This window comes from Anguilla anguilla, chromosome 15 (genome assembly GCF_013347855.1).
Source record: "Anguilla anguilla isolate fAngAng1 chromosome 15, fAngAng1.pri, whole genome shotgun sequence".
In the NCBI taxonomy this organism is placed as follows: Eukaryota; Metazoa; Chordata; class Actinopteri; order Anguilliformes; family Anguillidae; genus Anguilla; species Anguilla anguilla.
The window spans coordinates 5,080,683-5,094,647 of NC_049215.1; the positions used below are offsets into that span (position 1 = coordinate 5,080,683).

General features: G+C 47.0%; 1 protein-coding gene across 4 annotated transcripts; it reads left to right on the forward strand.

Moving 5' to 3' along the window:
- The first annotated feature begins 191 nt into the window (after nucleotides 1-191).
- Nucleotides 192-12,988, forward strand: stradb (STE20 related adaptor beta). 4 transcript variants are annotated; one of them, XM_035394808.1, is made up of 13 exons: nucleotides 192-331; nucleotides 1,481-1,570; nucleotides 1,744-1,816; nucleotides 2,354-2,434; nucleotides 3,004-3,106; nucleotides 5,729-5,850; nucleotides 6,184-6,292; nucleotides 7,881-8,004; nucleotides 8,199-8,370; nucleotides 9,614-9,718; nucleotides 10,019-10,266; nucleotides 11,468-11,510; nucleotides 11,971-12,988. In XM_035394808.1, exons 3-13 carry the CDS (start codon nucleotides 1,805-1,807, stop codon nucleotides 12,127-12,129), a joined length of 1,278 nt encoding a protein of 425 aa, XP_035250699.1. In that variant the 5' UTR covers nucleotides 192-331; nucleotides 1,481-1,570; nucleotides 1,744-1,804; the 3' UTR covers nucleotides 12,130-12,988. The 4 variants fall into 4 exon arrangements, with proteins under 4 accessions (XP_035250699.1, XP_035250698.1, XP_035250700.1 ...); XM_035394807.1 differs by having other exon boundaries at nucleotides 218-455; XM_035394809.1 differs by having other exon boundaries at nucleotides 224-326.
- Nucleotides 12,989-13,965: the final 977 nt, after the last annotated feature.

Genomic DNA, 13,965 nt, shown 5'->3' on the forward strand with positions numbered 1-13,965 from the left:
CCTAACTACAGTTCTGTGATATAGGCTTTTACTCTTAAAAAACGTATTGAGCTTTGCAAATACGTGATTTAAACTCAACATATAAACAATTTAACCGTTTATTAAAGCACTGTAGTGTGAAGTAAAATGACAAAAATGAACAGACAAAATTGGACACCACCGAGGAACACAGATGTGAGGTGATGTCGTCATCACAAAGAGACTTTTATTTTCAATACGTTGCGTCCTCTTACACCTTTCGTCACTGTCAAATCAGCTGGGAACAGCTCTGAAGCCTGAGATTTCTAGTTCGCAAATTAGCGAACGTTGCTTCTAATCACTTTGAAGTTCAGTATGTTTACATTTTTTTAAACTTTTGTGATATAATTTTAATGGAACATATGTAATCATTTTTAAAATTCAAAGTGAAAAGGTTGCTAGTTTGTCAAATGTTGAAGCAAAGTCGAGATATGTCCGTGAGTATTGCTTCAGTTAAAGTTTAAACCACTTTTGTTGCTTTGGCATATTTGTGAAATTAGCAAGGAAGCTCGAATTTTGTTGACTGAAAAATGTGTTGCAGTTTTGTTCAGTTGTGACTTGCAGTGGTGTCTCGTCTAGTAGCCTATACAAAGAAAAGAAGTTTACTTGATTTTTAAAAACACTCGGAAAATGTTAATTCTATCGACATGTTTTTCAACATTGATATGCCTACGCTAGTCAGCTATACCCTTCCATTGTTCTTTTGGTTACTGTACCGTTGCACAGTGTAGTTCTCAAATTTTTTTCTTATTCATTTTTTATACTTAATTAATCCACATCTGACTGGACTTTCGCTGGTTTTATGTGTTAGGGCGCCCCACCGATCAGACATTTAGTGTATTTTCTCTTGGTGGTAGCCAACGTGTACACTTTTAGACAAATGTAAATGAATACGGGACTTATAGACAGACAAAAGAAGACTTCGTAGGGGGTATCTGTACACAAACAGGCTAATACACAAATCATCCAAAATCCCCCCATCGTCCCTCACCATAGCGACGTCCCGTCAACAATAATAACAAAAATGCTGATACAGTTTAGCACATAGGGACAAGTAACAGGCGGTTCGCCGTCCCCGTCCTCAATCCCCCTTTTCTCATTCAGGGGACGCACACGGGGAGCGAGCTTCATTCATGCGCTTCATCGAACCGAGCGGGCTGTTGTGCAGACGTTTCACCACAAATACCAACTGTGTTCTAAAATAATTATGCATGCATTGTTTTTATATAAATATTGAATAATATGTATAGCCTATTGTGCCCTTGGTATGCTCGTTGTGGCTACATTTGTTTGCAAAGGAACGTGTACTATTAACGGGAGCATCTTGGTAGCATTATGTACTTGAAGACGGGGTTGACAGCCTTTGCGACTGGTATTCTGTCCGTACCGTTATTCTGCATTAAGTAAAATTTGAAGATGAGTGCTTTTAATCTTATTTGCTCTACCCTCTTATGCCCGAAAGGACGTGATAAGAAAATCGATTCTAGAAGCCAGATGAAGTCCGTGCTCAGAGATCATGCAGCGAAATCAGAACCGTTTTAACGCCAAACAGGTAAGAACCAAACAGAGTGAGCACGCACACTGCAGCGTTTACCCCACATTCAGAAGGACGAAGCCGTGGGGAATTAGCGACCGGAACTCGGGAGGCATATGAAATGGGAGCTCGCTTTGCCATTGATTTCTTCTTCTTCACCGGCAGTCTAACACTCTTCCCCTCGTTTTCAGCGTCTCGTGCTAAAGGATAAATGCCCTTGCGTGAAGTGATTCGAACGAAGAAAAGGATTCCATGTCTTTCTTGGTGAGATTTCAATGTTTTCTCTGTCAGAACTGTTTTTGTAGTAGGCTACACAGTGTAGTATTGATTGATATTAATGAGCTTTTAGTTCCTATACGTCTTGGCAGAAAGTGACCGGAATTCGAACCCGGGTGAAATTCTATCTGTTTTCCTGTACGAGTATATTGACCTCTGTATGTTACATTTATCCTCTATCAATTTTTTTTTTTTTTTACATCGATGTAAACAATCCTGTCTAGTAGTGGGATGGCTGTAGCTTGTGTCAGCCGATTGGACACAGTAATGCATTTAATAGTGAATATTTTCTGGATCACAGCTTGATGATGGAAATGGCAGTCAGCCAGTTCCTCCCCCTCTTAAACTCTCTGGTTCAGCTCTGTCCTCTCAGCATTGTCTCCCAGAACACTTCCCTCTCCACCCCCCCTACACCGTTTCAGCCTGGCTGTCTCTCCCCCCCCTCCCCCCCACCCCCACCCCCCTCTTCCCCAATCTTCTCCCCCCTGGGTACTGGGCCTCTCACCCCTCCTCCCTCTCTCCTAGGACTGCTCCTGCATCTCCCAAACCCAGGTCCAGTCCATCTCCATAGAGGACCAGTATGAGGATGTCAGCCACCAGTACTTGGTCAGTGCTCCCCCACTCAGTGAAAAATGTATTAGGTCTGACCGATAGTGCTCCCTTCTGTCAGCTATTGGTACAGTCAAACATTGCCCCCCTTCGCTGTGTCATTTGGTGGTACAATCCATTTGTGACCCCTCTGTCAGCCAGCAACACAGCCCAGCAGTGCCCCCTCTGTAAGATACTGGTACGGCCCGGCCCCTCTGTGCCACCTTCCGCCTCATTGACCAGGATAGCGCTACAGCGCCACCACCTGTCAGCTGCTGTTAAAACTATGCAGGGAGTCCACTCAAACAGTCAGTGTTCCAGCTTACGGTGAGCTATGAACCCGCAGTCCTGCTGCTTTCACGCCCCCCTCCATCAGCTCCTGCCATTGGCCATCAGCACTGTGTCCATGTCAGCTCTGTCCTCCTTCGCCATTCCCCCCGTGTCTGTCAGTGCGAGGGGGCTGAGCTGCTGAGGCCGCTTCCTGAGAGAGACGCTGCGATCGCGGGGGGCGGGGGACCCCCCGCGGAGGGGGGGCGGCGGTGACGGGCGGACGCTGTAACTCGGTCCCGCGTCTTTGCGTTCCGCAGAGCGGCGATCTCTCCGCGAGCGCTCCGCGCAAGGCCGCCGCCCGAGATGACATGGCCGACCTCTCCGCCGACGCCGCGCATTACCAGCTGCTGCTGGAGCTGGGTGAGTCCCAGCTCTCTCTCTCCCCCCGTGGCTGACCTCTCCGGCAGTTTGATTGGACAGACAGACAGAAGCGTACTTGTGTTGCCAGAGCGGCTGTTTTACCATAATGGATCGAGAGGTCCGATTTGAAATAGCAATCATGACTGTGCTGCAAAAAAAAGGAATTACACACCACCAGCAGACATGCACTTAGAGCAGGAGTTTACATGAGAACCCAAAGAGGTCAGTACACTCAAAGGTTCATTGATGTCACTTCCTGTTCCTCAGGCAGTGGCAGAGCTCTACATACTCAGCTCAGTGCTGAATCTCTCTATTATACCCTATGCTGGAGGGGGTTTTGCCTTTTACAATGTGACATAGTGGATACGTTGAAATCTCTGTAAATGGAAGAAACATTGGGAATTCTGTGCATTGTGGATACTGTGCTTTAGGCTACTGTGCATGGTGCTTTTCAGAAGTGCTTGTTCCAAAGTGAAGTGCTTAGGCTGAGAGCTTTTTAAGCTATGAGTTTATGTCCACTGACCCATGCTTGGCCATAATGCTACCTTAATTCTTTAAGTCATTTTCGAGCCTAGAAGCGCTGTTGTGTGCTTTCTGCTCCTGTGCACAGTGTGTTTGTTTGATGTTTCCGAAGGGTAGTTCACTGAACCTCAGTTTCCCACTGGACCCTGGCACGGCCCCCCATTCGTTCAGCTTCCAGATGGTTCTCCGCGATCCAGTCTGTGGCGCTGAGCATGTCATCATAGCACGCTTCCTATCAGGGGTGGTGGTATGTGCGGTATATCTGACCTCACACCTCCCCATGGACAGGGGATGGAAGCGAAGCAGGAAGGAGGGAGGGGGGGAGGGGGGGGAGGGGGAAGACCAGGCTGTGCTCTCAGACATTAGGCCAGTGCTGCATTGCACGTGTGCAGTTTGATTCAGCTTTTTATCAATGGGAGTGGAATGTTCCTGGCACTGCTTTCCTATGCTTTTTGTGTCTGAATAGGAATGATTAGTGAGAAACCACATTGCACTACTACACATTGCATTACATTACATTACAAGCATTTAGCAGACACTCTTATCCAGAGCAACTTACTCAGCTTTTTAAAGTACATCCATTTATACAGCTGGATATTGAAGCAATGGAAGTTAAGCACCTTGCTCAACAGCGATGTCCTATCCGGGAATCAACCTGTAGGTTACAAGACCAGTTCCTTACCCATCATACTACACTGCCACCCCGCACCTAATATTGTGCAACAGATTTATCCTGTTTCATTGAAACATTATCAAAATATTACAGCACTTCATAATTTGCAAGCATATATTCAAATTATATTTAAAGAATTGCAATTCCTGCTTCACATATTGAAATCTATTTGTTTTTATACTGCTGTGAAGTATATTTATTATTATTATATTTACATGCAAAAAGACCACATTTCATTTTTACACTGTCTATACCTGCAGAATTGTGTTGTGTGGCAAGCACTATGAATCTTTGTGTGAAGGTGCAGGTAGCCATACATTACATTACATTACAGGCATTTGGCAGACGCTCTTATCCAGAGCGACGTACAGAGAGCAGGTGCCGTCTCTCTCCGTCTCCTCAGCCGTTTCTGTCGGAGCAGCTTCTTTGGCCCCTCCCCCCTTCTCCCGTGGGGAAGGATATTTCGACAGGTGGGGCCAGCTGCACCAGTCACTCCCCTAGGAGGACCGCTTCCCCCAGTTCACATGGCCGCGCAGCTGTTTCTAAAGGGATTATGTAATGGCTTCCCACAGCGTTTCGATTCAGGCAGTAGAGTTTATCGGGGCAAGCCCTTGGTAGAGCTGTGCACTTTCCCTTCAGTGCCCATTATTACATTACATTATAGGCATTTAGCAGACGCTCTTATCCAGAGCGACTTACACAACTTTTACACAGCATTTTACATGTTGTATCCATTTATACAGCTGGATATATACTGAAGCAATTCCGGTTAAGTACCTTGCTCAAGGGTACAACGGCAGTGTCCTTACCCGGGAATCGAACCTACGACCTTTCGGTTACAAGCCCAGTTCCTTACCCACTGTGCTACACTCCGTCCTGCCCAGGTGACTGGAGTGTAAGCGCCTGTATATCTCTTCTGTGAAGCACCTGTCTTACAGCTTGCAGTAGCCCCCTGTGTCCCGCGCATAGTTTCTCACACATTTTATCTGTCGTTCACTCTGGAAAGGAGACCTTCTCCTGCTGTTCCCCTGTGCGCTGGATCTGCATGTAATAGGAAAGCTGAGAACTCTCGCGTTGGCTTATTGACTGTTATTTTTCGGTGTTTAGAATTGTTTTCCTGTTCTCGTTTTCTCTATTTTTTTTATTTTTGTATTTTCATTTTGGTTCTAATTGGGTAACCGGGAGATACGCTTTGTTCCTCCATGTTTCCTCATTTCCTGTTTCTCTGTGTTCCTGTGTTCTTTGATTTCCCACAAGGCCTCGTGGTGACAGGCTTGTTTTGTTCCAATTGAAGAAAAACGGATACAATAGGAGATGTTGTACAGTGATATCCCTACACTAGAGAATTAGAGAAGTGAATGTTCTCTGCCCCCCCCCCCCCCCCCCCCACCCCCCCGGCCCTACCTTATTGGGCGCCGTGTGAACAGGTCGCGGCTTCAACAACCTGAGCCAGGTGTGCATGGCGCGGCACGTGCCCTCCGGCAGGCTGGTGGCGCTGAAGAGCACGGACCTGGACCAGTGCACCGAGGACGAGCTGCTGCAGCTGCTGGTGAGGCCTGGCGCCGCCTCCGTACCCGTGCCAGCCTGTACCCTACTGCTTGTATTTTGTCCATAGACTGCGTTGTTGCCGTTCTCGTTGCTAGTGTTAATCAGTTTAACCTTCAAGGTCCAAGCTGAACTATGCGGTTGTTCCCTGTACTTGGACCGGTACTTCTCTCTAGGGGTTTCGTCATACTTGTTCCTGGTTATGGTTATACACTTTGTTGTACGTCGCTCTGGATAAGAGCGTCTGCCAAATGCCTGTAATGTAATGTAATGTACCCACGCCGGCCCGCTCTCACCTCAACCGCCTGCCCTCCCCCCCCTCTCCTCTCCCACCCAGAACGAGGTGCTGCTCTCCCGGCTCTTCCTGCACCCCAACCTGCTGACCTCCCGCCTGGTGTTCGGCCGCTCCTGCCAGCTGTGGGTCCTCACGCCGCTCATGAGCTACGGTGGGTTCCTCCGTCTCGGCGTTCTCCCCCCCCCCCCCCGAGTCACCACCCCTGCCCCCCTCCCCTAACCCCAGCACTGTGGGAGTCAGAGCCAGCAAGGAGCACTGCGCCCTCCATAATGTTTGGGACACATACTTGATTTGGCTCTGTACTCCACAATTTTAGATTTGGAATTTTAAAAAATCAAATTGTGGTAGATGTGCAGATTCTCAGGGTATTTTATAAATTTTGGTTTCACGGTGCAGACATTTCAGGACTTTTTATACATAGCCCTCCCCCCCCCCCCTTTTATTTCAGGTTTTTAATGTTTGGGACATATTAATGTTATGTAAATGAATGCAGTTATGTTTGGGACTTTGTCGGATATCCTTTGCATGCAATGACTGCTTGAAGTCTGTGACCCATAGACATCGCCAGGTGCTGAGTGTCTGTTTTGGTGATGCTCTGCCAGGCCTGTACTGTAATTGGCATGGGCGATGGCGGTGTAGAACGTAGGGAACTGGACTCTTTCCCAGGGTGGTTGCAGACTCGGGTCCCAGATGCAGCATGACTGAGGTTTCTGTACCAAGGGAAACTAAATGTCTCCTGAAAACAGCCAGCTATATACCTATGCCGTCTTTTGCCGTTTCTTATGTACTGTCGTGTCATACTGTATGTTGTACTGTACTGTATCTGTACTGTATGCGTTGTTTTGTGCTGACTTTTTTTACCTATTTACTGTTGCTGATGCCTCTTGGCCAGGTCATCATTGTAAATGAGAATTGGTTCTCAACTGATTTTACCTGGTTAAATAAAGGTAAAATAAATAAAAAATAAAAAACTATATTAACGTGTGGCTTCACAATGTGATCACAGTCGTGTGCAAACTTGTGGGAACGAGTAATAATGACAATAACAATTGGGTTTCTATAATATTAAAAAAATGTATGTCTGTTGCAGTAGGTTGTTTAATATTGCCTTTTTACTGTAACAGAATGTAATGTATTTCTCCAGATGATGAATGACGCGCTGCTGGGATTGTTAAGGGCTTGTTGTGACTGCAGGAAGTGAGAGTGGAGCGCTAGGGCGCATCGCTAATGGAGGTCCGCTTTTCTCAGGCCTCATTATCGAAATGGGACAATGGGTAATTAGAGGCATACTCGGAGGCGTTCCAGAAATAGGTTTCAGTTATCCAGAACCAGGTTAAACCTGCAAAACACACAACTTAGAGATCCCGGCTTCATCCGTCTTCCCTTTCTTAAGGAGTCAAACGGACTTCGTTAGCATAACAGGTGCTATTTAGCGCTGCCAGATTATTTTGGAACGCACACGTGCGCACACGTAGTGTGGCACGAAATTCTGAGCCCTGTGCGTATGCAGTCTCTGTGGGCCCCCTTCAAATGATAGACCAAAGCAAGCTTTTTAGTCCGGTCCCTTTGAGTCCCCCCCATGCCTTGGGGCCCCCTGGGTAATCAGTTCCACTATTCCCCCGACTGTGATGCCCCTGCACACATAAAAATATATAACTAACTCATGATGAACTTACTGCTTGCTCTCCCTCTCGCCCTCTCTCTCTCTCTCTCTCTCTCTCTCTCTCTCCCTCTCTCAGGTTCTGCTGATGCTCTGCTCAGGACCTATTTCCCTGATGGGATGAGTGAGTCTCTCATTGCGTACCTGCTGCACGGTGTCCTGAAGGCTCTGGAGTACCTGCATCACATGGGCTATGTGCACAGGTGAGGGAGAGAAGAGGCACGGCTGATAATATGGGTATAGGCTCAGTTACAGGCTCAGATATAGGTTCACATATAGGCTTAGGAAGGCTCCAGTAGAGGCTCAGGTAGAGGCTCAGATATAGGCTTAGGTATAGGCTCAGATGAGACCCAGGCAGGGTGTGCGGGCTGGCCTGTGACCTGTGCTCTTCCCTCAGGGGTGTGAAAGCGAGCCACATCCTGCTGTCAGGTGAGGGCCACGTGTACCTGTCCGGCCTCCACAGCCTCTACAGCATGGTGCGTGACGGCAAGAGAGTGAGAACCGTGTTCGACATGCCCCAACACAGCCCCGCCCTGCTACCCTGGCTCAGCCCTGAGCTGCTCAGACAGGTGAGAGCACCACACCCACTGTGCTAAGTGAGCGCTCTAGAGGAACAGCCCCACTGTGCTAAGTGAGTGCTCTAGAGGAACAGCCTCACTGTGCTAAGTGAGCGCTCTAGAGGAACAGCCCCACTGTGCTAAGTGAGCGCTCTAGAGGAACAGCCCCACTGTGCTAAGTGAGCGCTCTAGAGGAACAGCCTCTCTGTGCTAAGTGAGCGCTCTAGAGGAACAGCCCCACTGTGCTAAGTGAGCGCTCTAGAGCAGTGGTGTCAAACTCGTGCCATGGAGGGCCGTGTGTATGCAGGTTTTCATTCCAGCCTCAGATCTTGATTATATAATTAGTTAAATTATTTGCTGAATTAGGGATGCAGGTTTGTGCACAATGGTGACCCGACGTCTATGGTGACCCGCATTGTCTAAATAAAAATGTTCTTATATTCTGTGCTTCAATGCAGTTAAACGCATATGACTGAATGAGTAATTGGACTCAATTAAGGCAGCATTAATTGGTTGGAATGAAAACCTGCATACACACGGCCCTCCATGGCACGAGTTTGACACCACTGCTCTAGAGGAACAGCCCCAGTGTGCTAAGTGAGCGCTCTAGAGGAACAGCCTCTCTGTGCTAAGTGAGCGCTCTAGAGGAACAGCCCCAGTGTGCTAAGTGAGCGCTCTAGAGGAACAGCCCCAGTGTGCTAAGTGAGCGCTCTAGAGGAACAGCCCCAGTGTGCTAAGTGAGCGCTCTAGAGGAACAGCCCCAGTGTGCTAAGTGAGCGCTGTATGGGAACAGCCTCACTGTGCTAAGTGAGCGCTGTATGGGAACAGCCTCACTGTGCTAAGTGAGCGCTGTATGGGAACAGCCTCTCTGTGCTAAGTGAGCGCTCTAGAGGAACAGCCCCACTGTGCTAAGTGAGCGCTCTAGAGGAACAGCCCCACTGTGCTAAGTGAGCGCTCTAGAGGAACAGCCCCACTGTGCTTAGTGAGCACTGTAGAGGAACAGCCTCACTGTGCTAAGTGAGCACTGTATGGGAACAGCCTCTCTGTGCTAAGTGAGCGCTCTAGAGGAACAGCCTCGCGGTGCTAAGTGAGCGCTGTAGAGGAACAGCCTCACTGTGCTAAGGCAGGGCTGTATAGGAACAGCCTCTCTGTGCTAAGTCAGCGCTCTAGAGGAACAGCCACGCGGTGCTAAGTGAGCGCTCTTGAGGAACAGCCTTATTGTGCTAAGTCAGGGCTGTACCACTGCTCTCTTCAGGACCTACATGGATACGGAGAGAAGTCAGATATCTACAGTCTGGGGATTGTCGTCTGTGAGCTGGTCAGTGGAAGGGTGCCCTTCCAGAATATGCACCCTACTCAGGTACAGTACCCCTCTGTACCCCAAAACACACTGCACCCCTCTGTACCCCTATACTGACACTGCACCCCTCTGTCTCTGTAAAATGGTTAGGGACCTGCCCTTAATTTCAGTTCAAATCCCAGGTGGGGCTGGGGCATCTGTTATTGCCCCTGACAAGGCAAGGAAGTGTCCAACTGCATAAAGAGATGGTGTGTCAAGTAAATAAAATGACCGTTGTGTAGGTCACTCTGGATAAGCCAATAATGTGACGTAATATAATAATAGGCTTCTCTCTGCCCCCCCACCCCCTCCTCCATGCAGATGCTGTTACAGAAGCTGCGGGGGTCTCACTGCTGCCTGCTGGACGTGACCCCTTTCCCCTTGGGGGAGCTGGGGGGGCTGAAGGTGTCCCGGTCCGGGGTGGACTCCGGCATCGGGGAGAGCGTGGCGACGGGGAGCCTGACCCGAACCGCCACCACCGAGCGCCCCCAAAGCCCCGCCCCCAAGAACCACTCCGCCACCCTCCACAACCTGGTCGAGGTGTGTCTGCAGCCGCAGCCGGACCGCAGGTGAGCTGATCTGCCCAGCTGTTTCAGTGTGTGATTGGCTTGTCTGGATCTGAACGTGTTGGGTGAAACAGAGGTGGAAAATCCAGGGGTCAGAAAGTAATAGTCCTGCCGTGTGATTCTTCCACCCATAAACTCAGCCAGCTGATATCACTAATGAGTTCTGCCTCCTGGCTGAAGAGTTGTGCTAATTAGCAAATCCAGGTTATTGGAACAAAATACTGGGGAGGGCTTTTACTTTCTGAACCAGTGTTATATGATGACTCTGGCCTTGTGTAGTCATCTGGTTCTCAATGTGTAATATGAACCTTCTGATTGTGGAAGTGGGGTGAGGGGTATTTGACATGGGTTTTGAAAGCTGTGAATGAATGCATGGTATTATTTTGATGTGATGGTTGCAATGTAGGTAGAATGTTGTGATGGTGTTTGGTTGTTGTTTCTCAGTATATGACTTGTGACGTGGATGTGACATAGATATGATGTGAAAGTGATGTAGATGTGGTGTAGATGTGATGTGGATATGATGTAGGTGTGATGTGGATGTAATTTTGATATGAATTAGGTGCGATGTAGTTGTGGATGTGATGTGGATGTGATGTGGATGTGATTTATATGTGATGTGGGTATGATGTAGATGCAGTGTGAATGTGATGTGATTTTGGTATGATGTAGGTGTGGATGTGATGTAGGTGTGATGCGCATGTGATGTAGGTGTGATGTGGATGTGATTTATATGTGATGTGGGTATGAGTAGATGCAGTGTGAATGTGATGTGATTTTGGTATGATGTAGGTGTGGATGTGATATGGATGTGATGTAGGTGTGATGCGCATGTGATGTGGGTATGATGTAGATGCAGTGTGAATGTGATGTGATTTTGGTATGATGTAGGTGTGGGTGTGATATGGATGTGATGTAGGTGTGATGCGCATGTGATGTAGGTGTGATGTGGATGTGATATATATGTGATGTGGGTATGATGTAGATGCGGTGTGAATGTGATGTGATTTTGGTATGATGTAGGTGTGGATGTGATATGGATGTGATGTAGGTGTGATGCGCATGTGATGTAGGTGTGATGTGGGTATGATGTAGATGCAGTGTGAATGTGATGTGATGTAGGTGTGGATGTGATGCGCATGTGACGTAGGTGTGATGCGCATGTGACGTAGGTGTGATGCAGGTGTATTCTTGTACCACACAGGCCCTCTGCCTCAGCACTGTTGACTCATGCCTTCTTCAGACAGGTGGGTCTCCTCATCTCCTCATACAGCCTGCAGAATCATTTCCTTCTTTCTTTTTAATTTTAAACACCCTCGTCTTATGTCTGTTAAACGGTGTCGGTTGTATGTCTTCTGCCTTCGTAACTTGCTGCTGTGTTGTTGTTTTGTATGTTTTTTTTGTGTTATATATGTGTGTGTGTGTTTGTTGTGGTATCTGTGTGTGTGTGTATCCGTGTGTGTGTGCGTTGTGGTGTGTGTGTGTTGTGGTATCTGTGTGTGTGCGTGTGTGTGTCTGTGTGTGTATGCGTGTGGTGGTATCTGTGTGTGTGTGTGTGTGTTATGGTATCTGTGTGTGCGTGTGTGTATGTGGTTCTGTTTTGGTATCTGTGTGTGTGTGTGTGTGTGTGTATGTTTGTGTGTGTGTGTTATGGTATCTGTGTGTGTATGTGTGTGTGCACGCGTGCTCATGCACGTGGCTCTGCAGGTTAAGAGACACACGCGAGACTCCTTCCTCAGCCTGATGTATCCTGCCGTACCCTTCTCCAGCCCCCAGGACACGCCCATATCCTGTCCCCCCGCCCCCTCTTGCCACAGCCCCTCCCCCCCTGTGGACTCGGAGGAAAGCATGTGGGACTTCTCCTAGCAACCCCACCTCCATCTCCCCTCCCTCTCCCCCACCTCGGCCAGCCACCTCTACTTCAGGAAAATCACACAGGAAGCCCAAACATGATGCAGCGTTCTATTTCCACTTTTTTTCTCGGATCAACTTTTCTATTGTTTTGTAAACATGCGCACCCACGGTGGCTGATTGGGTGAGACCTGCACAGGTGCTCTACCTGCGTGTAGCTGCTTTTCACACCTGAGCTGTGATTAACCCACTGCCAACAAGTGTCCTTCAGTTTGGCCTCCTCCAGCCATTTCATTTATAACGCGCGTCCCTGACAGTGGACAGTGGGCACAGGGCAGTTCGAAAGTGCAGTACGTGTGAAAGATTGTGAAGTCGGTGCCGTTGTCACCATGAGGTATACTGGGAGCCCGGAGCTGTTATTTAAGTTCATGTTCACAATGCAGACATGTACTCAACATGGTTGAACATTGGCTTAATGACAGCTAACATTCGAGAACATAATCAGACTTTTAAAAAAATTTTTTTTAACCTGTTCACCACAAATGATCGCTAACGTAACCCAACAGTCTGTAAAGGTATGTAACACAAATGGCTACCAAAGGGGAAGACACCAAGAAAATGAGTAAGTTGACAATCATTTGGCTGTTCAAAAATCATTTTAATAAATGTACTATTTGGTTCTAACTTTTAAAAACAATCCCTGGGTAATCCACAGTGAAAAAATCACTTTTTTGGAAACAAAATAGAAGCTTCAATTTGAAATCACCGGTTAGCGCCTTGTTGAATGCAGGGTCTCTCTTCGGTGTCTCACTGTCCAAATTAAACTAATTCCTCATTTTTGTCTGGATTTTAGTTAGTATGTCCTGGAACGCAACCAAAAAAACATCAACACAGCCCATTGTGCTGACCCTACCCTAAAATCCCTCTGAAAATGTGCATTTGACTGATGGGGATAAATATGAATTATTATACTTTATGGAAACCGTTGTACTGTTTAGAAACATACAGTCTTTTCTGTGAAACCAATACCGTATATATGAGAGACCTTTTCTGTTGTGTTTTTGAAATATAAAAATGTATTAAATGTATGAACTTTTTTCAAAATATATTCTTATTTTGTTTCTAAAATGTTTGTCCTTCTTTTTTTATAGAAGAGTAGTTATGACCAAAAAAAATTTAAGACGATAAGTTTAACATTCCCGTATATTAGCTTCTTTGTATTGCTTGTTATACATTTGTCACGTGTGCAGGGTGACGCAGAGAGCTTTTTTGTTCAGAATGAAAGTAGAAAATAAGTGAAGGCATTACAACCAATAACACAATACACAGTTTCCTCAATATCTTTAATTTTGTCCAAAAATGCGCAAATTCATCTGATCATATTTTTGAATGTTACAACATCAACCCTGACCGCATTTTTTGGTGACATTTAAAGCTGTATGTTGTCTAATTTGCTGCAGTTAAATTCAAGTTAAGTTCTATTTATGGGACCCCAGCGTAACGTCGGGGAATACGATGGTAACATTAATGACCATCTGGCCCACCCTTTACTTTCTGTCTGAAATCTTGGGGTTGTGTTTGTCTCGTTGGATCGTCCCAAAATTCCCATTTGTGGTATGACACCCAGTGCATGACACCCAGGACCTACAAGGCCTTGTGTGATCTGGCTCCACCCTATATTTCTTACATAGTTACACCATACTATCCCTGTTATAAGCTTAGATCCACCAGCTCAGGTGTCTTGTGAAACACTGAGCAATATATTATATATATATAACCCGTACCCACGCAGTCCAATCTGAGTATCAGGTTTGTATATTGAGCTTGTTTCATGTGTTTCTTATCTTTATG